This window comes from Haplochromis burtoni, unplaced genomic scaffold (assembly GCF_018398535.1).
Source record: "Haplochromis burtoni strain Fernald_Lab_line unplaced genomic scaffold, NCSU_Asbu1 Contig_179, whole genome shotgun sequence".
Lineage (NCBI taxonomy): Eukaryota > Metazoa > Chordata > Actinopteri > Cichliformes > Cichlidae > Haplochromis > Haplochromis burtoni.
The window spans coordinates 204,917-229,574 of NW_024582540.1; the positions used below are offsets into that span (position 1 = coordinate 204,917).

The 24,658-nt window shown below is 39.0% G+C and overlaps 1 protein-coding gene across 9 annotated transcripts in view; it reads right to left on the minus strand.

The window, feature by feature from the left end:
* shank3a (SH3 and multiple ankyrin repeat domains 3a) overlaps positions 1–24,658 on the minus strand; it is a 158,928-nt gene that overhangs the window by 119,161 nt on the left and 15,109 nt on the right. For all 9 annotated transcript variants that reach the window (XR_001336747.2, XR_001336746.2, XM_014337404.2 and 6 more), the window contains exons 2-3: positions 7,432–7,635; positions 3,696–3,767 (exon numbers count right to left, since the gene is read on the minus strand). Coding sequence is in view for 7 of the 9 variants with exons in the window: in XM_014337404.2 (XP_014192890.2) it covers positions 3,696–3,767; positions 7,432–7,635 (276 nt within the window). In the remaining 2 variants the exon portion in view is untranslated. The remainder of the gene's footprint in view (positions 1–3,695; positions 3,768–7,431; positions 7,636–24,658) is intronic.

The following is a 24,658-nucleotide window of genomic DNA, read 5'->3' on the forward strand; positions in this document are numbered from 1 at the left end:
TCTCCTGCCATCTGATGGGGTCTGATGCAAATGCATTCACGTCTCTCTCTAGTCTGCTCCACTCCAGTCTACAGACACACACACACACACACACACACACAGAAAACCTGGACTTCACAAGTAACTATTTACTGTCATCTCCTGCTATACCACACCTGCCACCTGCACCTGTCCACCTCAGCCTTGTACTACGAAGCCTGTTTAAGATACTCAGGATGTCTGTTTTTGTTATCTGGCTTCAGGTAACCCGACATAATGAAGCAGGCTAAGTCATCACATAAAGGTGGTTATCAGCACAATAAGTAAACCCAGGGTTTCCCATTCTGGCTAGCTCTGCAGGTTTACAGCACAAAAAAGTATTTTTGCATGCTTGCAGCCAACAAAGGAGAAAGTGTAACAGTGTTTATGTGGTATTATTCCACTTGCCACAAATATCAGTGTAATGGGGAAACAGCGCCCCGCCTCTCGGTGTGGCTGGTTAGGTGAGGCTGGCTGCAGTAATCGCTGCCAGTCTGCCGTAGCCATACGAGAGGTGAGTTGTATTTACCGCACACAATGTAGCTAAATAGTACAGACACATAAACCATGTATGATCAACTGATGGGCACCGAGTGTAATAAGTGCTTAGTGGACACATGTGCAACATCAGTTTTATGTACTTTTCATTTGTTTATTAATGTGTGAAACTGTATGCTAAAGTGGAATGCTAATGGGATGTTCTGCCATAGTGTGCTGTGCGGAGTGGTGTGTGGCGAGCCCTTTGCACTGATAATACACCGTTGTTTGCATTCAGGAAATAAACTGGCAACGATCGATCAGAGACTCCTTGTCTTCTTAAAAACACAACACAACGCAGAGTCGAGGTGTCTGTTTGGGCCGAACTGTTGCAGCGGGGTGAAGCAGAAACTGGTTACAAAAGCAGCAAAGCAAAAGTTAATGGATGAAGTTCAATCTATATAATTTAATACTCACAGGGGAAAACTTTAGACACCACTTAAAAACTTTAGACCCTAGTCCTAGGGATCTTACAGGAATGGACATCTGATTGATCAGTGGTTGATATTTTCATGCCTTTTGATTTCCAATCTTGAACATAACTTGAAGCATGGAGATGCAGCTGGATATGGAGGGAACCACTTCCTTAGTACTGAAAACCCATGGACAACCTTAAAGTTACCCGAAAAACCCAAATCCAGCTTCACAGAACAGGCCACAGTTGTACTCACTAAATTCCTGCTGCAAGCAATTATATCATCAGTCACCTGTGTGCACACCTGGTTCCCATTATTTCATGAATAATATTAATAGTGCCCAGCAAATATGCGTGCTTTGCCAGATTATCTAGGCTGCCCAGAAGACAATATTTATCCTGCTCTTCTTTTCTGTATTTGAGACCACCTGCCTGGGCCTCACAAATGTCTGCCAACACTAGCCTTTTGGTTCTGTTTGCCACTTTATACTGTGTCTGTGAGCCTGCTGATCCACCAAGCTTAGTTTACCAAACCTGCCTTCTCTTCTGCAGTCTGTTCACATCCGGTTAGCAACATGCCCTTACACATATTTTTCAATATATGAATTAAAAGTTGCATTTCAATCACAAAAGATTTGAAATTTGTTTTACCTTGCACTTATACATGCATTAAGCACATATTGTTTCTGACAAAAAATTATACTAAGCAAACAAAATTAGTTCAGGATTGCAAATCATGTTGTTTCCTGTTCTGTTTCCTAGTTGAATAGGAAATCATGCATTTTACAAAAGAAATTTCAGTTGTATTTTGACAAAAAAGCAATTATACAAGTTTGGGAAAAGCTCGGGATGAATCATACTAGTGAATGTGGCCCTATTTTTTCCCTGAATATTTTATTGTGCCACAGTAACACACAAAAGATCTAGTTTATGTTTATGTGACATCTACCATGCTTCTTTGTGTATGAGCACACTCTGTCCTTATGCAAGCATGTTAGTGCTTGACATGGCCTAAAGAGAGTACTTCAATTACACATGAATGAACCAACAAACATAAAGAGCAGCACTCTTACTTTGGCCCTCTTTTCAACCATCTCATAAAAAAATTACACAATAAAACTCAACCAGAGCCTCTCAGATGCAAATACTTGGCTGACAGTTCCAAGTAAGCAATTTCTAAAGTGCTTTGTTGTCTTAGTGATGTGAAACATTTCCGTTCTATAATTTTAATGGAGAATCAGTAAATCCAGCTGGAAATTATTTTGAATTTTACCTTTAAAAACACTTTTAGCACCCTGATCAGGCTGCTGGTGGGAAAACATAAAAAGGGAAAGAAAAAACAAAACAACTCTAAAATCAGATCGACAGCAATGTTTGCCAGAGAAATGCGACTACACAGGAAATTAGGCAGTAAGTACCAAGACCATGAAATGACTATTTTCGATATCCACCAGGAATAAATAACTAAAATGGAGGTATTTCATATAAACCTCTCAAAATGAAAGGGCCCCAGTAAAATTGCAAGTTTTATCACGCCAAAATTTACTAAACTATCAGCAAAAGATAATACATTTCATGTTGAGAAAATTAACCCAAATTCTAGTTGTCCTTTGCTGTCTTGCCTCCAAAACTTAAATCCAATGCGATAAAACCACATTTCCTGAGCAACTCAATCTCCCAGTGTGGCTTGAAAATATTTTCCCGAGAGCATTTTTTCTGTCTTATTCATTTGTTTATGCATAAATGCATTACATGCCAGTCTACCATTGTATACAGCGTTGTTGTCCACTTTTTAATTTGAGCTTTTATTTATGTTACAAAAAACACTTTAAAAAGGAAGCCTAATTTCTGCTATTTAATACCTAAGAAATATCAACTTTCACAGATGGTTCCAAAATATGCCAAACTGCAAAATGCATAGCTACGTCTTGACTAAAGCCTCTGTAACTTTGTTCTGTTTCATTTCAGCAGCATGAATCAGTCTGAAATGAAAAATATATATACTCTTAGTGTGTTTTCACATGTTATATTAATTGCATGTTCACTCACTATTTCCCATGATGATATAATATGCTTCCTTTGGTACTTTTAGTAAAAGCTTCTTTCAGCCGTTCCCTTATTCACAGAGGGTCGACACAGCAGATAGCTCCGCATATTTGATTTGACAGATTTTTTTTCACCGGATGCCCTTCCTGACACATCCCCGAAGGAATTTGTGTCCAACCAGGGACTTTATGTGTTAGGCAAATGTGTAAACCACAAGACTATGGAACCACAATCATACCTTTGGCACTTTCAGTATAATAGCCATATTTTCAGAAAATATGGCTTTGGACAGCTAAATATTGGTTCTTGTGACATCTCTAGTCTGTACAGACATGTGTGTACAAGGAAAATCTGAAAAAACAGAACACGGAACAAGCATGTGGGGGTTACTGAATGGTCTCAACATGATTTTGGATCCTTGGCTTTGCTTCGCTTCAGCAAGATTTCAATCTAACATATGTAGACCAGTTTCATAGACAACACTCATTGCTTCCATCATTACTTTCACCATCTAAACATAAAAAAGGACACAATTTTTTCTTGTAGTGGCCCACTGTGCCACTATGCTATCCAGTCAGTGTTTTAATTACTGTATTACTGTACCTGTATCACTGCGTTCAAAAGGTTGCACAAACAAAAAGCTTGTGGAATTGAAAACCGCACGACTGTTTGGGCTTACCTTAGTGTGGAGCTTGGACAACTGCTTTTCATCCAGGTAGGTCTGAGTGTAGACACGTCTTTTATAGCGGAACTGAAAAAGAAGAACAAATATAAGAGACTCTTATCTCTGCTTTGCAAAAAAAATTAAAGTTATTAACTAAAATTGTCATGCAGCATCATCTACTTAGCCTAGCTTGTGTAAAATAAATTATTTTCTATTAGTTGGTCCTATGAAATAGAAAGTGAGAGCAGAAACAAACATATTTGGACTTATTTAATAACTTTCAAAGTCATTATGAAATGAAATTTCTATCTGCAGCTTGCTGTCATCTCTTTCCAGCACTCATGTCATGTTTGTCATATATTACATCTTGCTTGAAAACCCAAAAACTGTGACTTGGAGCATGAATATGAAACATAAATAGCTAAAAAAAAAAGTCTTCCAATATCAGCTAAACACCTCATGTATAGGAAAAGCACAAAAAAGACATTTTCACCATTTTTAGATAAAATATTTTCTACAGCTAGAAAATCAGATTAGAAAAGAAAAGCATAACAAAAGTTGAACTTGAACTCTGAAGGCAACCAATCAATACATTATGTAATAAAAAGTAGAAAATCTGACAAAATAAAAGTCAAAAAGTAACTACTTGACTTAAGTATAGCAGATAAATAAGTATAGCTGTACACAGAAAAGGCGATAAAGACAACTAAAATCACACCTGACAACTCCTCACAATCCTCCATGACAAGATAATAAATTAAGACCAGGCATATAAAATGAGAATCCCACAGAAGATGACTTTTTCAGAAGCAGAGCAAGAAAGTGGTCAGCAATTTGGTCGGGATCCTTGTAGCTTAACAAATATAAGACAAAATATAGCTTTTTAAAAGAAAAAATGTATACGTTGGAGAAAGTGTGCTAATTACATGGCTTGGCATATATAGAGTACAACCAGCTATTTATAAAAGAAATGACGAATGCACGAAGGTGCTTAACCAGAAAATGTTCCAGCAGCAGATGAGGATGTGAGCACAACTATTTCAGCACGTTTCCTAATATTATAACAAAGCTTCTTTGTTTTGTTTTTTATCATAAAGAAGACAGATCCAAGGCACAAGTGGTCTAGTAATCAGACAATAGGTTAGAGATGTGGCAGTGGTGAGTTCAGGTAGCATGATGACTTGAGCTTTCACTACTGCAAACTAATTTATCAAGCTTTCTGACTCTACCATCCAACTTTGGTCAGCAGCTTTACCGGAATTTGTCAAAAGCCAGATCATTCATTAGGTCTGATGCAAACTGCTTGTTTTGTAGAAAGGTTTCACTGAACACTGACAGCCTGTAATAGCTTTAAAACTTTGCGACTTTCACTGCCCAGGACTCCATGTATTTCAGGTCTCTTTGTGCTTGTGTGTGTACGTGTGTGCATGTCTGCTTCTCCAGCGATGTGTGGCATTCACCAACAGAGTAAATCCACAGCAGAGCACAGGATTTTCAGCCGCTAATCCGAACCTGTCAATCTTCTCTACACCCAACATGCCTAAGGGAATAACTGCAGGTCAATACATAGTGTTCTGGCAAAGTAGCAGCAGACACTTGTGCACACACAAACTGATCAATCCACGCCTATTGAGCTAAATTGTAAGTTTTAGGAAGTACAACCACAAATCCAGATAGAATTAGATACAGTACAGACTAGACAAACAAATGGACAAATGGCACTGACAACTTACCCACCCTGTCAGCTCTTGCATCATTTTGCCTCTTAAATTGTGTAACATCCTAAATGCTGTGTAGAATGAATGTTAAGGGGTTTGGTAAAGGAACCTAACTGGTAATGCCATTGCAGAAAATTGTGTTGTTTTTTTTTGTGATAAGCTGTGACTTCTGTAGAAGTATATGAGCTAAAACTGAGAATTTTAGAGAGAGGGTAGTAGAAAGTAGAAACAATAAAATGTGAAGACATAGTCTAGTAGAACTCCAAAATCAACGTAATTAACTTTAAATGAGTATTATTCGTCCTTAAGCTGAGACATTACACAGTCTCAAGCTTGATTTGCAGTCAAGACTCTAGAAAACTAACATAGCTAATTTCATAACAAAGTTTTATAACAAAGTAACGAGACAAAAAATTCGTAATGTTTCAGGGAAGAATTTACTCTTTGGTAGATCTTCATTTCGCTTTATTTCAAGCTCTTGACATGTCACAAAATCACTGAAAACAAAGGCAGTCAGGAAAAAAAAAGAAAGAAAACCTAGCCGTCATCTTTACACCCTTGTCTGTTAAACAGTCTCTAATTCTCTCAGATCAAAAAGCTTGATGGACAAGCACTGCAATTATCTTTGAGAGATGACAGCTGCAGCAGACAATAAACTGTCACTGACTACAGCATTATGGCCATCGGGTTTGACTGGCACATCAGAAAAAGCATACATCACACTTAAAATGATGCAGACACATGCATCCAAATGTCGCATCAGCCTGCATGTGAAGCATAAACACACATATAGACATACGACTTTTGAACAACAATGAGTTGTAATATGACTGACAAATGACATGGTGAGAAAAATGATAAGAGAAACTATTACACTGGCCTATAAACTGAATCACGCTGCCATGGGAACAAGGACCCCTCCCCGAAAAACCACAGGTGCAAGATGCTGTATTTATTATTAGGTTAAAGGGACTATGACTAAAAACACATTCATCAATATGCTTTAAAAAACAGATGTCCACAGTATGCTAGGATAAAACCTATAAAATATAACGCATCAGTATTTATATAACATCAAAACAACAGTGCACTAAAACAAAGGTAAATTAAACAAAAACTATGTGCTGTATATGAATGAATCAGCACTGTGCGCAGGCATAGTGACACTGGTGTGCAGTGTTGGCCCCTATTATGCGAAGCAAGCACCTCTCACTGTTGTGTGAGCAGCAAGATTCAGCTGCTGTGAAGTTACTGCAGACTGGAATGATTAGGTTACTCTAATCAAACATGAAGTGTCTTAATAAGCTCAGGTTTCAGTTATCCAAATGTTGTGCCCCAGAAAGGAATTAAACAAACTGTTCATGCAGCATTATGATGGCCTCTCTGGCAGTTATTAGCTAGAACAGAGCTAGAGAGGCACTAGACTGCAGAGCCAGCGTTAAGCATGTTCAGTTTCCCAAACATATTTCTTATAGCTCCAATAAAAAACGTTAAGGATAGCTCTATATATTTCATATTTCGACAGCCCTACTTCCATAACTACAGTAGTATGTATTCTTGTTGAAATCAGCTGAAGCAGCGACAACCAGCTTTTTCTGGTTGACATACAAAATAAATAAAACAACCATTATTGGGAACGCTGAACTGTTGTAAAATTTCCGAATTAAAACAGGATATGGACAGAGTTGTTTCATTAAGTGGTGCAGGAGGCACTGATTGGCCGGCTTGTTTGCCAGTATCAACATCTGTTGTTCAGCTTTTCCTAATAATACTCATTTTAATCGTGTGTTTAGTATTCACAAAGTGCTTTACTTAAATCATGCAAAGATAATTATTAGGACAATATATAAAATACAATAAAATATAGGAGGAATATAAAAGCATTTCTAATGTGAATTGATTTTTCACAGAGTCAAAAATCTTTTTGAAGATGTATACACGATTATGTGTGGTGCTGTTGCATATACAGCTTCTTTCTCTCTTCCTATCATACATCAGTCGAAGCCTCATAAATGCACACGATCCACACCTACCTCAAGGTAAGGTACAGGAGCAATGGATGGGAAGGGGTATTCCCTTAGCCGTCTCTCCTCATCCAGAAACTTGCCAGCCCTGCCGTTGTATGCCGGCTGGAATAGGCCATAGTTTAATACATCCTTCAGGCTCTGGTTGAGAGTACACAGGATTCGCTGCTTGGACAGCCAGATTGGAGCATCCACATTGAATTTTAAACACTTCTGCAGAGACAAGAGTAAAAAAAAGGGAAGAAGGTTAACTTCATGGCATGTTTAAACATATCACATACTGCACTTAAGCGGAATTAGGAGACTGATATGTAACATATAATAAGAACATATAACATTAAATATAAGGACCTGTTTCATCACAGAGACATACATTGGATGTCCAATATCATTAGAATAAGAAAATGCCAATTCACATACAGTATTGTACAAGAATCTTAAACCAAACCTGATTTCTTTCTACTTTTCTACTTTGCTCCCAAGAAGCCAAACTTACATATATATTGCATATATATAAGAGCTGATGAGAAAAGGTATAAAAAATTTAAATTGTATCTTTAGACACTTTGTTACTAGCAGCCTATCACAAAAAAAACCCCCCACATAATTTGTTCCCACTTTCTTAGTGAAATCAAGGAAAACATAGCACAGTTTGACATAAAATAGTATTTTTGCACCAACAAGGTGAAGTCCAAAACAGCTATTAGATGAAAACTTGACAAATCTCTTCATGGTGTGCAGTTTTCCTAAAACATGTGAGGAAACTGGACAAGTGGAGGACACAAGAAGTAGCCTAAAAAACTTTCTGCAGAACAAAAAAGTATTTCAAAGTCATGTCCTTTAAAAAAATCCAGCAATGACCTGAAACACAAGATCTCAGAGATGCCTCATCAGAAAGAGTCTCAGTGGAAACGTGGCTGTCAGGAAGCCATGTCAGGAAGGGAGTGAACCAGGGAGAAAAGGTGTGCCAAGTTACACAAGAACTGGACTAAAATTTGGTGGCATCAGGCCTTTTGGATTTGTAAATACTAATGTAAAGTTTTAAATTCACACCACCATCAACAAATACAGAGGTTAGAAGGGACGGACAACACTGAATGTCTACAGTTATCTGTCACACATGGTGGAAGCTCTGTTATGGTTTGAAAGCTGCATTTCAGTGGTGTTGGAGATCTTGTCAAAATTGAACACAGAAAAATACCATTGGATTTGAATCCACCATGCAATACCATCTGGAAAGCAATGACGACTTTGATCCCAAACACTCAGCCAATGTAGTAAACGCATACCTGAACAGAAAAACACAACAGAGGAAGAGTAGGTGTGGACTGACATCCCAAAAGCCTGGACCTAAACATTTCTGAAGCAGTGTGGGATCATCTTCAGTGAGAATGGAACAAAAGAAAGCCAACATCCAAAGAAGAGCTTTGAATGCAATTCAAGAAGCCTGGAGAACTATTCCTGAAGGCTACTCAAAAGAAACTACAGGAAAGCTTGCCTGATAGAGTTCAGGCTATGTGTGTACAGATGGCCATTGTATTGTATAAACTCAGTTTTGCCTTATGTACTGTATCTCCATATAGGTTTCTACCTTTCATTACATAATTGCACCCACCTCCCCATTTTCTCAACAAAATATAAAGGGTTGGCTCAAGATTTTGTGCAGTAATTTAAGTATAGTAATAGCTTCAGAATTACTTTTGAGACTTTTCTTCGAAAGGTCATCTTAACAGTCAGTGGTAGTTACCAGTAAATAAAACTAGAGAATAATAGGCAAAAGCTCTCACAGAAAGCCTTTATTTTGCTGACATCAATTTTTCAGAAACTTCTGGTGTCACGCCTGAGGTAAAAGCCAGGTCTTTTAATATAATATGCAATTCACATAGGTATGGTGGCTTTTCACAGTTATATATTACTGTTCACCCTAAGAGCCTGTGGTAGTTAAAGTAAACAAAACTAAGCAGAATTTCTTACACATAAAGCTGACATCCATTTTTCAGCAACATAATGTTGTGTCAACACGTGAATGTGCATTATTTATTATTCTAGGAAAAATGAAGCAAGGCAGTATGTAACTGCTACACCAACAGCAGCAGGAGTTCTGTCTTTAGTCATAAATGCAAGAGTTCAAAGGTTCTGATGCCTGTGGGAAAGATGTGGAAAAACAATCCACTCTGCTGATTTCTGTGCTCTGATAAGCAACCGCATATATATGCAATACATACTGTATACAGTGGAAATCTGCCTCTTAGGCATAAACTTCTCCTGTCTAAAAAAAAATAAAAATCTCAAAAATTGTAAACGTCTGCCAACTGTTAATTAAAACTCAAATATTGGCTAGTTAACAGTATATGCAGTGCTATGCAACCAACTTCTCCTGTGTGCAAATGTGTATGGATATTGCGGCAGGTTCAAACACCTGCAGAGCCTAAGCTATAAATGGCACAGAGAGCAGAGAAAGTACCAAACCAATAAGTGATAAATCAATAATTCCTGCGTGCAATATAAAGTCCAAACCTCAGCTCTAACCCATTCAGCATCACTGTATTTCTGACAGTGAGATGAAAATGTTAACAATAAAATTTTCTAACAGCAACACATCACTAACAACAACCACACATAAGTGTCAAAATGCAGAGGCATATTAGTTAATCTCTTTAATATTCTGAGTTTGGCAAAGTAATAAATGAGTCAAAAATGAAAGTGCAAACATTACAGTAGTTGCAGAAGCAAAGACACACGGTAATGCAAAATTCAGAGATATAGGAATCCTGGTTATAAAATATTAAACAACGTGTTTAATATTACTGAGTTATACCACGTTTTTCATGCATTGCTCCAAAGTTCAACTAAATCAGCTGAATCAAAATCACACGGGCTTTGATGGGACCTTATCATTCTACAGTCTTGGCCTGCATGATGTGCTCTGTGCTGAGCTCAACCAGCAGAATTGCAGAGGATGTGCCTGAACCAGAGGTATTACTGCTACAGACCATTTAACAGTTTAAGAATTGGCTTGTCCCCAGTGTGTAAGACTTTGTCACCTTAAGAAGTAACTGAAGAAAATATTTAAAAATGGCAAATTGCTATTGATAATGCTGTTGATTATTGAATTTAAATGGTAACCCTCAGTTACGTCAAGAGAATCAGATGAGAAAAATATTGGTTCTGTCTACCCTGAATTGATCTGTCCCACTTTATATACCAGGTGACCATATCAATGGTTTTTGAAGCCAGCAAGTCATGATATCATTTAACCAATTATTCTTAGGTTGATAATTGTTAATAGGTTATTTGGATTCCTTATTAAGATCTGTTAAATAAAGGTCTGGCTATATGAGGTCAATAAATAAAACTATTACTAAAATTTATATCCCTCTAGCTATCCAACAAGTTGTACTTTTTACTGTACCAATCAATCCAGCAATCCACAGCTAACCTGGGATTTCCAAGAAAAGAGGTCCCCTTTCAAATTCTCTACTATTTGGCTTTACTATGCGTTTTCTTCTTTCAAAACAGTCGGGATTTTACCATCAAGGTCTCTTTAGTTAATCTCTTTGGTATTGCTTTAAGGGGAATATTTGTTGGCAACTATTCATTTCATCATTAAATGTAAAGTTTAAAACAACGATTATAGTTATTTCTGTCATGATCCTTTGGTTTTATATCCAGTGTTTTCAGTTTTAGACTCACTCTTCTGTTTGATGTTTTCTGTTTGACTTTGTTGTGGTTTTGAGTTGAATATGATCTTTTCTTAGGTTGTGTTTTCATTTTGATTTTGCATCCATAGTTTTCTTTCTTGGTTATTCTTATGTTCTCCATGCCTAGTCGCTGTTTCTGTTATGTTTCCCATGTTTAGTTAGTTGTTGTCTTTGTCTTTACTTTGGTCTGTCAAGATCCATCTCAGTGGTTAGGGTTCCTGTTTTATTTTGATAATCTCTCATCTCATGTGCATTATATTCAGTTTTGTTTCCCCTCATGGTAGTTAATTCATTTTGTTCACCTGCACCTTGTTTTCACCAGCTGTGTGCCTGATTACCTCATGTGTATTTAAACCCTCGGTTCTCCTTAGTTTTTTGATGCATTGTACTGTTTGTCTGCATAAGCATTTTCCTTGTGTATTACCTGCTTTGGATTATTTTTGAACCCCACTTTCCTCAGTCATCTGGATTTGCTGCCTCACCTAAATAAAGGTATGTTTTTTGTTTCTTAAATCCTGTCCTGTTTTCTGCTTTTTTGGGTCCAGATTTTCCATAACCATGACAAAACAATGCAACCACACTGGACCCAGCAGGCATTGCAATAGCGCTAGGTGATGAGTTATGGGAGGAGTTCCAGAGATTTGTTAAAATTTCTAAATGAATTAGGACTCTACTGATGTTGGAGTCGAAGGCCCGTTACCACCAACCCTGGCCTCCAACCCAAGCTGCCAGAGGGTCTCTGCCTCTCCTCAGTCTCTGCTGCTGGCAACGGGGCAAACCTCGAGAAGTTCTTTGTCTCCTCCCATAAATCCACTGGCCATATGGCCAGCCTCCTGAGCCATTCCACAGGCGATGCTGGCCACATCCTGGACCGAGCTTTTGTGGCCGACTCAGTCTCCTGAACTGGTGCGTCACCCCATGGCCAGGTCATGTTGGACTCAGAGACATTGTATGTTGGTTCTGTTTCAGGCTGTAATTTATTTTTCACCAAGAGCTTGGATTACTGAGGGGTTAAGATTAATTCCTGTTGGAATTAACTGAATTTTGCAAAGAAAGGCTCACACGGCTCTTTATTTGTTTTGAACAAAACCTCTAGGATTCGCCTGAGTCTGGGCACAATTATATCACTGATCAGAAGCAACAGTATTTCCATGCTGCACACTACCCCAACACAAAGGAATGACAACAAAAGTCTTCCCTAAAAACTGAAAGAAAGAGACATTTACTGCACTGCTTGAGTTGAGTTTTTTCTGATGTATTAAAAGAATAATAATAATAATAATAATAATACCATTTTAGACTGTGATAGGTATTCTATTATTGAACCAAATACAACCGAATATATCAGCCATAACAGCAACTTTGTTAAGGGTAAATTTAATATGCTAGAAAATCATTTTAGGGCCGCAGCTCGTATGCCAGTCTAGTATGTCAGGCTGACCTAAGTCTGCGGAGAGCTTCTAATAAAGCACAGTTCTACACACAAAGTTTGTATGAAGGCACATTGTATTATTTATCATAGAAATGCTTTTAGCAAGGAAAATGATGTGGCCAAAGCTTGCAGGTTATGATTTTGAGATGCACAATGGGAATACTGCATTACTGTCATTGATTGATTCAACAGTTTTACCAAATTTCATAGAATTAAATAAGAATCACCTAACCTTTTCTAAGCTCATCATGCCCATATGGAAACGAAATAGTAAAAACTTCTAAAAGACTTGCATAAGATGTGGCCTACTTCATATAGTGAATCATATAAGGCTTATATGATTTACTCATGAATAGGGATGGGTGCCGGAATCCGGTGCCATTATGGCACATAAACGGTAGTAACCAGACCGAAAAGCAGCGCACATTTTGGTGCTTTATTTTGGTACTTTTTTTTCCTGAGATGTGATACACTTCAGATTCTAGCCAATCGTTTTACGTTTCCAAGGATAGTAGGCGGGCCCAGGTACGTACGTTCTTTTAAAGCAGCGCTACAGATTAAAAATGCCCAAGGCGAAGTGGTCAAAGTCTGGCTGTACTTCACAGCAAAAAATGCAAACTCAGCAGCCTGCAACAAGTGCTTTAAGGTGATACTGTGCAAAGGAGGTAACACCTCGAATCTGATGAAACACCTGGCGACGCATGGCGGGGTTTTTTAAAGCCGAGAAATGCAGCGTACCTACTACGGGTGTGGTGCCTGCTATCGGACCCGGAATTAGCAACATCCCCCAAGAACCCGAAGACGAGAGTCCTGGCCCCCAGCCCTGTCAGTGTAGCAGAAATGATGACGGATGATGATGGCAGCAGCAGCCGTTCTTCTCTGCGTGAGTAGCTTAATGTTGTTCGTGTGTAATTTACGTTGAGTAGGCTAACCACGTTATTACAGTAATGCATGTAAGGTGAACTAGCAAACATCATCATAGCTACATGCGGCTGTCTTCTTGTTTGATGGCAGATACTCCCTTCACCCTGGACAAAAAGGCTAAAATGACCAAAGAAAATTGGAAAACAGTTGAACATGAGAGGTTTAGGACAAAGTTTGTGTTTTTTCCATTGTTTAAGCACTGCTTCCAGCCAAGATTGATACCATATATGCCCTATAGCTGCAGAAAAGTCTAACATTGTTATCTTTTTACAAAAACCAGCTAACCATGAGAGGTTTTTGGACAAAGTTTGTGTTCTCCATTCTTTAAGCACCGTTTGAGCACCGGCACCGTTTCAAAAGTACCGGTTTGGCACCGGTATCGGATAAAACCTAAACGATACCCATCCCTACTCATGAAAGTGGCCACTTTCTCATTACTTTTATATATTGTTTTAGTAAGTATCCAAAACATACAAGTTTCATTTATATAATTTTTCAAGGGATCTTATATCTGTTTTCACTTTTTTATGCTTTTCATACAAGTTTCACACAAGACAGATACAAACTTTATAAGATTTCTATATATCTTTTCCATATGTGTGGACTGCTGCTGCGGCCCATTTAAGATGCACAAATAGTAATCCACCATGCTTAACAGTTTAGTTGGTTTTGTGTGCAGTACTATTTTCATCCTTTTAGCTTTTGCACATCATCCACGTAGCCTTTTCCAATATTAAGATGGACACTTTCTGGAAACACAGTTGTATTTAAAGACATCTACTTTATCATAAGACTGCATTTCTGTCACATAAAAGCATGGTTGAGGCAAGAGTGGGTAAAAAGATGAGGTCTTGAAGTTTTTTTTGTTTTTTTTTACTAGAAACAAAAGAAAATGGAGTGCAGACAAAATTAAATCAAATTATAGTTTGTGTTACTTTTTTGTATCGCTTTTTGACTCGAACAAAACAACATACAAAACAGAAAACGTCTGTACAACTACCCCATTGTTAAATCAAGAAAAAAAAAAGCCCTCAACCAACAAATTGGCCCAAATAATTTGCATCTAACGTCATAAAAAGCATTTCTTGGAAAGCATCAGACAATATGTTTTGGGTCTGTGGAGTTTAAAGGGCATCAACCGAAGCTCTTCAAGAGTGACTTAATATACCAACTGACATCCTTCAGAGTCTTTTAGTCATGCTGCTAAGAAATGAACTGAACAGAATCTTGAAAACTGAACCAGAACTATTGCAGGTGATGCACAAAGTGGTTAATGTAATAATATATAATGTTGCGATTACTGCAGTTTAGTTTTGTGTCCATTCAAAATCTGCTATTTAAAAGGTGACTATATATCTGCACTTTACGTGAAAATTTAAAAGATCAGATCCACAGTATCCATTAGTCTCATTGCCAAAAACTGGACAGATAAATTGAATAATACTCTTGTCGTCAACAGAAGCTGATTTACTGTGGCTGACTGTAAAATGCTTTTATTTGGCCTCTGATGGACTGTATGGCTGTTGCTGAGCAAGGTTCTGGAACTGAACCCTTCTTATTGTTAGTACTTTTATAAGCTGTGCATATGCCAACCTGAAATACCAAAATTATTCATAAAAACATTAGAAGAATTATTTTTATTATTGTGAGTGTTACGTCCCCACATAAAAGCTAGGCGATGAGGGTGGGGGACAGTAACAGTTGGATCCGGGTGAAATGAAAAGAACGCCAGGCAGAGGTATTTAACACAAAATAAATCTTTATTATAATCAAATACCTCAATAATCATATAAATGGTAACAACAAAAAGAGACAGCACTGCTGCTTTAATGATAAATCAGACAGGTCAACCCAAAGAGATAGTGACCACTTCAACAAAGGAAAACAACTATAAGGCTTCAACAGAAAAAGACAGCAACGCTGCTAGTAACAATACCCAGGCAGGCCAAACAAACTAAAGGAGGCCGCCGTCACTTATGGGAAACCACCGCTCAGTTAAGCACTACTCACAAAAAGCCACACACAGTGGCACACGCCCATGCCCGCCTATGCATAGATCATATCACCAGGTCTTAAACTATTATTACTTTTCTGTTGCCACTTAAAACAAAGGTCCCTCAAAGTTTCACAGAAATCTAGATGACAAATATCAAAGAATGAGTCCTCTTTGCTCCTCAGCTTTGAGCTGCAATGCAGTTCCAGACTGAATATCAAAATGAAACCAATGAGAGCAAAAGAAAGAACATAAGTGCAGTAGAAGGAGACAAATAGCCATTGAATTGGGAGGTAGAAAAAAAACAGCAGGATAATGAAAAATGCCTCCACACAATAAGAACCATAGTGTGCAATTATTGAGAATATGCAACTCTGTGTGTGTGTGTGTGTGTGTGTGTGTGTGCGTGTGTGTGTGTGTGTGTGTGTGTGTGTGTGTGTGTGTGTGCGCATATCTGCCTAGGATTAGGTGGTAGAAAATATACATTATATATTATATTAAAGACCTCATAGTACCATATCATTCCATTAGAGCACTTTGCTCTCAGACTGCTGCCTTACTTGTGGTTCTTAGGATGTTTAAAAGTAGAATGGGAGACAGAGCTTTCAGGCCCTTCTTCGGTGGAACCAGCTGCCATTTTGGATTTGGGAGACAGACACTCTCTCTACTTAAGATGATCAAAAAGGAACTTTTTAAACCTAAAGCTTATACATAATTAGGGTTGGAGCAGGTGACCCTGAATCCACCTTTAGTTACGCTACAATAGATCTAGGCTGCTGGGGGCTTCCCATTATGCACCGCATGTTTTTCTTCACTCACCTTTTTCGCTCACTATGTGTTTATACACCAGTATGCATTTAATCTCTGGCTCTCTTCCACAGTGTGTTTTTAACTTATCTTCCTCCCCTCACCTCCAATCTGCCGCACCTGATGTTGCGCCGCCCCAAGTTTCTGCTGTAGGTTTCTTCCCATTTAAAGGAAGTTTTTCCTTTCCACTGTCACCAAGTCTTTTGTTTATAGGGTCTTGCTTGATTGTTGGGGTTTTACCTCTATTATCGTAAGGTCTTAAACTTTCTTTCCAGAAAACTGATTCATGATATGAAAGCTAGTGACATGTCCCATGATACGGCTAAACATTTCATCTAGTAAAGTACACATTACTGGTACTGTGTTAGTATTTTGGCTCACGAACTGCTTAATTCTTCTTACATTCAACATGTTTCTAGAAAATTACTCATTTTGTGACATGGGACAGATGAGTACACTGTGGTCATAAAGGAATGGGCATAAAAAGAAAATATCCATGAAAATATCTCCCACACCAATTACAATACGACTACCATTCTGAGCTATTGAACCAGGGCAGGATAAATCCATACTTTTATTTTGTATATGCTAGATTTTGAGCCTACTATCTGAGTGCCGCAACAGAAACAGAGCTTCATCAGAGCAGATAATAATTTTGCAGTCTTTTCCTGTCTGATTTTGGTGAGCTCATGCAAACTGTAGCCTAAGTTTTTTGTTCTTTACTGACAAGAGTTGCACCTGGTGTGGTCTTCTGCTGCCATAGACCATCGGCTTCAAGGCTTGATGTACTGTGCATTTAGAAATGCTCATTTGCATACCTCGGTTTGACCAAATGGTTATTTGAGTTGCCGTTGTCTTGCTATAAACTCAAAGCAGTCTGGTCATTTTCCTCTGACCTCTGGCATCAACAAAGCATTTGTACCTAGAGAACTGCCGCTCACCAAATATTTTCTCTTTTCTGACCATTCTCTGTTAACCTTACAGAAGGTTGTGTGGGGAAAACCCCAAAAGATCAGCATTTACTGCAATACTCAAACCACTCTGTCAGCAGTTATACAGGAGCAGTAATAACTTAGAAACACATCTGCACAGGAATTCAAGATGCTGAAACACCCATTAGGCAGATTCTGAAGTGGATTGGAGCAATGTGAGCCACTACTAGTTTGTCATTCTCATACTCTTGACATCTTATCTTCGTCTTGATATGTGACTGTTGCCAGCTGTTGCTCCTGCTGTCCATTGTCATCATATAGTATAAAATGTGTTTTAAAAGACAAAACTAAATAAACGCTCAGCATGACTAAAAGAAGTCATGCAGATTGAATACCCAGCTGCTGACTGTTTCTAAACGGAGGGGAACTGGGGAATGATCCATAAGAAGCAGAAAAAGACAGAATGTATAATCGGTGAACTATGAATGAACTGTTTATTCCCAAAGTGTAATATATATATTATACTTGATCATTTGAAGCCTCTTTACGGCTAAATCATCAAGAATATACTAGGAAAAACTTTGAAAAGCCCTGCGTTACATTCATACACTTGGGCAAGAATGTGACAGTCTGCCTCCATCAATACCTATCTTCTGCTGCCAAATGCCTTGCACATTGCATTTAGACCAAGTTGTTTTCGACAATCCTCTCACAGTATATCTTTTGGTATTCAGAGTATTGCTGGCAATGGTTTTAACATAGGCATACTTAACAACAATTGAACATATTGACATTCAGTGTGATTGGTGCAATGGGGTTAGCAATTATTTGCCCGTTGGGTTTTGGAAAGACAGATGTTTAATTCATTAAGAAGAAAATAGCAAGGTCATTGGTAATGGTTCAGCATCAGATCTCCTTTCACATTATTCATGCAACAAATTATTTTCAGTGATTAAGCTAATCAGTCAGTTATATTTTTAATTAATTCTATGAAATTTCAACAGTGAGAGAATGCTGTACTATTCATGATTAGGAAAACTTAAGCTGTTCAAAAGACTCCAATAGGAAGTAGAAACCCACACAAAAGCACCAAATAATGCAATTTAAGAATGTAAAGGCTAGAAACGTATAACGCTATCACCATTTTTGCGTGAAGCACGACTCAAACGAGAATGAGCGAGGATCAGGAGCTCTTATGATTCCTCCCCAGCCCGAGGAAATTTCATTTTTTCACTTCACTGCTGAAGGTTCCTGTATGGCAACAGCAAACACTGACAATACACCAAGCTTACTTATATAAAATTATCTAACATACATCTGATTACCAAAAATGCAGAAACAAATCATCCGAATGGGCATGCATCTAGTTTTATTATCTGGTTTAGCCCAAAGAAACTTTACTTATGATATGAGTTTGCTAAGGGTGACCATGCCAAATGTACTTTCCATGCTGATTTTGCACTCTGGTGCTTAACTACATCACATTCCTTCATGATGGAGACAGTGGTAGAGTGCAAGTCCTCAAAGCCTAACTATAAGCCCCAACTATAAGTCCCTACAAGGCCAAAAATCAATATTGGATGCCTTCAGTGATGATCTCCAGGCCCTCAGGCAGCACTATACTAAAAACGGGTTTGATTCTGATATTGGTGGTGCCAATGGACCTGGCAGCTTGCACATCTGGAAAGGCATCATAATTGCTAAAAGATATACAGGTTTTTAAGCAACATATCCTACCATCTAGATGATGGGTTTTTTTTTCAGGAAATTCCTAAATACCATCATAAAAGTACACCAAAGAATTTCTTTGAGCAGCTAGATTCCTATATTAGACAAGAATGGGAAAACCTTCCTCCCCCAGAAGTCCAGCAGCTGGTCTCCTGGCATAGTATACAGAAAAATCTGTGCCAGATATGGCCTGGAAGTCCCGAGGTCAAAATGGGAGACGCCCAGGGCTCAGAGAAGAGCTCGAGAAGATGTGGAGGGTGAAGGTAACAGTGGTCCCTTTGGTAATCGGAGCACTGGGTGCAGTGACTCCCAGGCTAGGCAAGCGGCTCCAGCAGATCCCAGGAACTACATATGAGATATCTGTCCAGAAAAGCTCAGTCCTAGGAAAAGCTAACATACCGTGCAGGAGCCTCAAGCTCCCAGGCCTGTGGTAGAGGACCCAAGCTTGAAGGATAGACCGCCCGCAGGGGTGAGAGGGGATTTCAATATATATGTATATATATTCCCAATACATCAAAATAGAATGTGATCTGTTTAGTTCACGGTGCCAGTGACAAACCAGTCTGGTGTAAAGTGCAAACTCTGATACCATCAGTCAGTGTGTCATGTTGTATGGTTTCGAAAGACCGGTGGAAACATGAGCCAGTTTGCTAGATAACAAGGTGCCAAGAATCCTGAACAAGTTCAAGAAGGAGACATAAACTATTAAAAAAGGGGTCAAAGTGATGAGTCATATGTGCTGTCTCTATGGCCTGGTCTGTTTATCTATGTGCCGCCATGTCAAACTCATTCACAATCTGGATGAGATCAGACACACTGGGATATATCATTCTTCTATTTAATCTCCTTCCTGTCTTCACACCCTTTTAACTAAGGCCTTGATCTTTTGTCTGTCTAAATTAGAGATATTAAGTGAAAACTATGGGAAAAGAGAAGATAGGCCTGAAGGAAGAGATGAGACACAAACTGTAGGTCACATTTTGTGGGCTATGAAGGGGCAACGAACAAAGGATGCATGAAGGAAGACAAAAAAAAAGCAGCATGGTTTCAATTAATCACTCTTTTATTATGGCCTAAAGCTAGACGTGGCACACTGTGTCTTAAGATGTTGAATTTAAATAGGTTACAAGTTATCTAAGAAATAATGCTAAATATAATTGTCATGGTCCTGGGCCATGTGGGCCCAGGATTCTTAGTTTCTTGTATTTCTGTATTTCGTTCCTTATTTAGGTCATGTTTCCTGAGTTGTCCTGTTATGTTGTTCCTTATTTGACTTCCCCTTGTGACTTTTATCCCCTGTGTGCCCCTCTATGTATCTGTGAGCCCTCGTCTCCCCTCGTGTTTCATTCCATGTTTCCCCAGCCTACTATGCCCGTGCTCTCTCTCTCTCCTCCTGTCTGAACCTCTGTACTTCCTGTTTTACTTTGCCCGTCTCCCATCAGTGTTGCGTTCACTCCTGCCGTGTCTTGTTATGATTATCAGTGTCACCTGTGTTCCCCGTGTGCTCCCACTTCCCTCGTTAACCCTCTGTGTATTTATGTCTGCGTCTCCCTCAGTTCGGGGTCGCGTTCTCCCTCATAGCTGTGTGATTTTTCCCTGTGGCTCCTTGTACTTTAGTCTCCCCAGTTTAAGTTTAGTACTGTTTTTTGTGTTTCACTTTATGCCAGCATTAAAGCTGTGTTTTGAGTTTACGTTTTTGTCTCCGTGAGTTTGCGTTTGGGTCCTCTCCTGCCTGCCACACAGCCGAACCATGACAATAATATAGCAAATTGTTTTAGAATAAAAAAAACAAGCCCATTTGGACTCAAGTTCAGGTAAGTGCAAACAGGTTGATTAAGTGTCAGCAAGCACAAGCACACCTTGCATCATTCAGTATCTGAATTCAAAGTCCAAAAGTGTCTTACTAATTAAGATGTATTGTTTGTGTGTGTTTTTTGAGATTATGTAAGGGAGGATGATGCATGCAGTAGGCCATGACTGTAGTATCTCTAAAGGAACAGATGGCATCCAGTCTGAATAGAAAGAGACAAGTCATTGTCGTTGCCTTTTAGCACAAAGTGATGCATCGACATAGAAGAGAAAGATGCAGTTGTATAGTTGTGAAGTGAAGGGAAAGAAAAAGGAGGAGTGCAGAGATGATGGAGTGTAATGACTCTCACACAGCCCTGTCTCCATCTCCCAAGACCTCTGGCTGTCGCTGCCCAGATGACATATGCACTAATTAACGCTGCTGAGCCTCCTACTGGACGCAGGGAGAGCTACGGGTCCTGTCCAGTATCCTAAAGGTTTAGTGTAAAACAGCGCGACTAACATGTGTTTGTTCCATTATAAACGAGATGATATATGGAATCGGTTTAATACGTGAGTTCAGTCACCAGATACTACTGTGTGGTACTTATGTTTACTTGTATTCTTGCAATCAACTACATGCAAGCTTAGGTTTTTGGGATACACTAAATGACCAGCCTCTGTCTGACTATTATACCTCAAAGTCACCCTGTAGATCTGTTAGCCAGGTTCTCCATCATCTCTGTATAATAGTGTATAATAACTGCATAATGTTTCTCTTGGAAATGAGATTTAAATCTCCACGAGACTTTTCATCTGGATAAATAAAAGATAATAAACATTCATAATGTGGTCAAAGGAGCTTGCAAAGAAAAGCGTCTGGACTTCTTTAAGTTGCTTGAAGACGTTTCACCTCTCATCCGAGAAGCTTCTTCAGTTCAATGGTGGAGAGTCCCAGATATAAACCTAGTGGGAGTACCCCCCACAGAGGGACAAAAGGACCCCCTGATGATCCTCTAATCACCTGAGCCAAGGTGTGAAACTGGGTCGTGGGTCCCAATCAGCCAGAGTTTCGGGTGTTCATTGTGAAACCTGGCCCCACCTTATCATGCGAATTCCTGAGGTCAGATGGCCCAGGATGTGAGTGGGCGTTAAGGCGTCTGGGAAGGGACTCAAAACTGGATTATAGATGGCAGAGAGTTGGTGTCGTAAACCCCCGCCTCTGTTCAAAGATGGTCGCTCACAGTGGACATAGATGGCTTCTTTCACTCCTCTTTCAAACCATCTGTCCTCTCTGTCCAAAATGTGAACATTGGCATCCTCGAAAGAGTGACCTTTATCCTTAAGATGCAGATGGACTGCTGAGTCTTGTCCTGTGGAGGTGGCTCTTCTGTGTTGTGCCATGCGCTTGTGAAGTGGCTGTTTGGTCTCTCCAATGTAGAGGTCTGGGCATTCCTCGCTGCACTGTACAGCATACACCACATTGTTAAGTTTGTGTTTTGGCGTTTTGTCTTTCGGGTGAACCAGTTTCTGTCTGAGCGTGTTGCTGGGTCTGAAATACACTGGGATGTCATGCTTGGAGAAAACTCTCCTGAGTTTCTCTGATACACCGGCTACATAGGGGATGACAATGTTGTTGCGTCTGTCCTTCTTATCCTCCCTCGCTGGTGTCAGTCCAAGCCAGAAAGAAGCCATCTATGTCCACTGTGAGCGACCATCTTTGAACAGAGGCGGGGGTTTACGACACCAACTCTCTGCCATCTATAATCCAGTTTTGAGATCCCTTCCCAGACGCCTTAACGCCCACTCACATCCTGGGCCATCTGACCTCAGGAATTCGCATGATAAGGTGGGGCCAGGTTTCACAATGAACTCACCCGAAACTCTGGCTGATTGGGACCCACGCCCAGTTTCACACCTTGGCTCAGGCGATTAGAGGATCATCAGGGGGTCCTTTTGTCCCTCTGTGGGGGGTACTCCCACTAGGTTTATATCTGGGACTCTCCCCCATTTGACCTTAGAACTGAAGAAGCTTCTCGGATGAGAGGTGAAACGTCTTCAAGCAACTTAAAGAAGTCCAGACGCTTTTCTTTGCAAGCTCCTTTGACTACGATGACCTGGATGACTGAGAACCTTCACAGACACATTCATAATGTGCATCTCCACCTGTTCCCCAAGTTCATTCTGAACCCTAAATAGGAAAAGCAATTGTATAGGAATTTCTTTTACTTATGTATTAATCACATTATTTTATTGTATAATGCCTTGGTGCCACTGGATTTTAATTTTTAAGCATGTTTCACACTCATACTATAAGACAAATGGTAGCGGTCTAGTAAGGAAGTTGGGGAAAGCAGACAACTCCACAGGAAGAGTCTTTTGTCTCGTGGAGGACTCTGGGAGGTAGCAAGGGGGTGTGAACCTTAAGGTGTGAAACAGCTGTGTACTGCCTTTTGTTCCTGGAGAAGGTATAATGGTATGTTAGACTCAGAGAGACTCTGCTGACCGTCTGCCCCGCGGTCATGTAGGCTCTCCACAAGCTCGGTTGTCTGTTCTTTGTGTGTTTTGATTAAAGAATGTTAGCTACCGCTCACCGCTCGTCTGCAGGCTTTATTTAAATGGAAAACTTCCACAACATAATATATGTTGCTAAGCAATAAATCCTACCAATATCACTAATAACTAATAACCACTTTAAAAGCTAACTGGTTATGTTTATAGTGCTTAACAAATTTATTAGACAATCTGCTACAATAACAAGAAAATTCTCAATAATTTGGAAATCTGTCAAGATGAAGAATTACTAAATTCAGTGAATTTAATTCAAGATTATTCTCTGAGAAGTCAAAAATGATTCAAGCATGGGAGGCATTTAACTGTGGGGTTCACTGTGTGTAAGTTATAGTGTGCACTGAAATGTCACAGTTTGTGCTGTAAACCCAGGTGTCATGGACCTAGAACAAGTTAACCAATGAAATCGGAAGGCCTGTGTATCTGTACATCTAGGCTTTTGCTAAACTGCATTGAATGAATTTGCACATTCTCAAATTGCTTCTACTTAAAAAACCCAAAACAGTAGCTTTCAATGATGTAAAAACTTGTGACAAGTTAAGTTGTAAAATTATAGAGGAAAGCTGTTAAAAACTTACACGTATTACATTCAAGCCAATACTGGAGACCTTTGAAAGTTGTATCATCGTAGTGCACAAACAATAAAGAACAGAACTATAATCATTACAAACAATCAACACTAAAGGTACCCGTCAGCTGCATTTTGAAATAGTTTCATATAATTTAGTGCTGTGACTTGGCTCTTTTTAACAGGTGAAATGCTGTATTATTAACAATTCATTTTCTTTATCACTTGACTAATTACAGAGTCAGCTGAAATTAACTATAAATTAATTTAGTTCGTTTAACAGGTAAAAATGAACTTCCTCAAACTCGAGGTTATTTGAGTAGAAATTAGTTGCAGTTTTGGAGAGTGAACTTAAAACAAAATTAAAATAATGTCAGAAATTTTGTTAGCTATTTCTGGGTCTTTGGAGACGTGTGTCTTACACAAGTCCTTTTCCTTCTGTTTAGCCATGTTAACTGACAATCCTTCACATTGCTTTTTACATCGCACCAAAAATGTAATTTTCTTTAAAATTATTCTCGTATTAACAAAAGCATGACCCTCTAACCAATACTTATCTAAAATTAATTCGATGTTTTTTTCCAGAAAAGTCTGTTCTTCTCGCCTTTCTCCAAAACATAGCGTTAGAATAAAGTTAGGGTCCACACTAATGATGACTTAGACATCACAGGGTTACGTGAACCTGGTCCCAGTACAGTCCCTTATAAGAGGATTGTCTATTTCCAAACACCTTTTTTTTTGTTTTTATCACTAAAATGGGATAAGGTATGACAAACAGCAGTCACCTTTTTT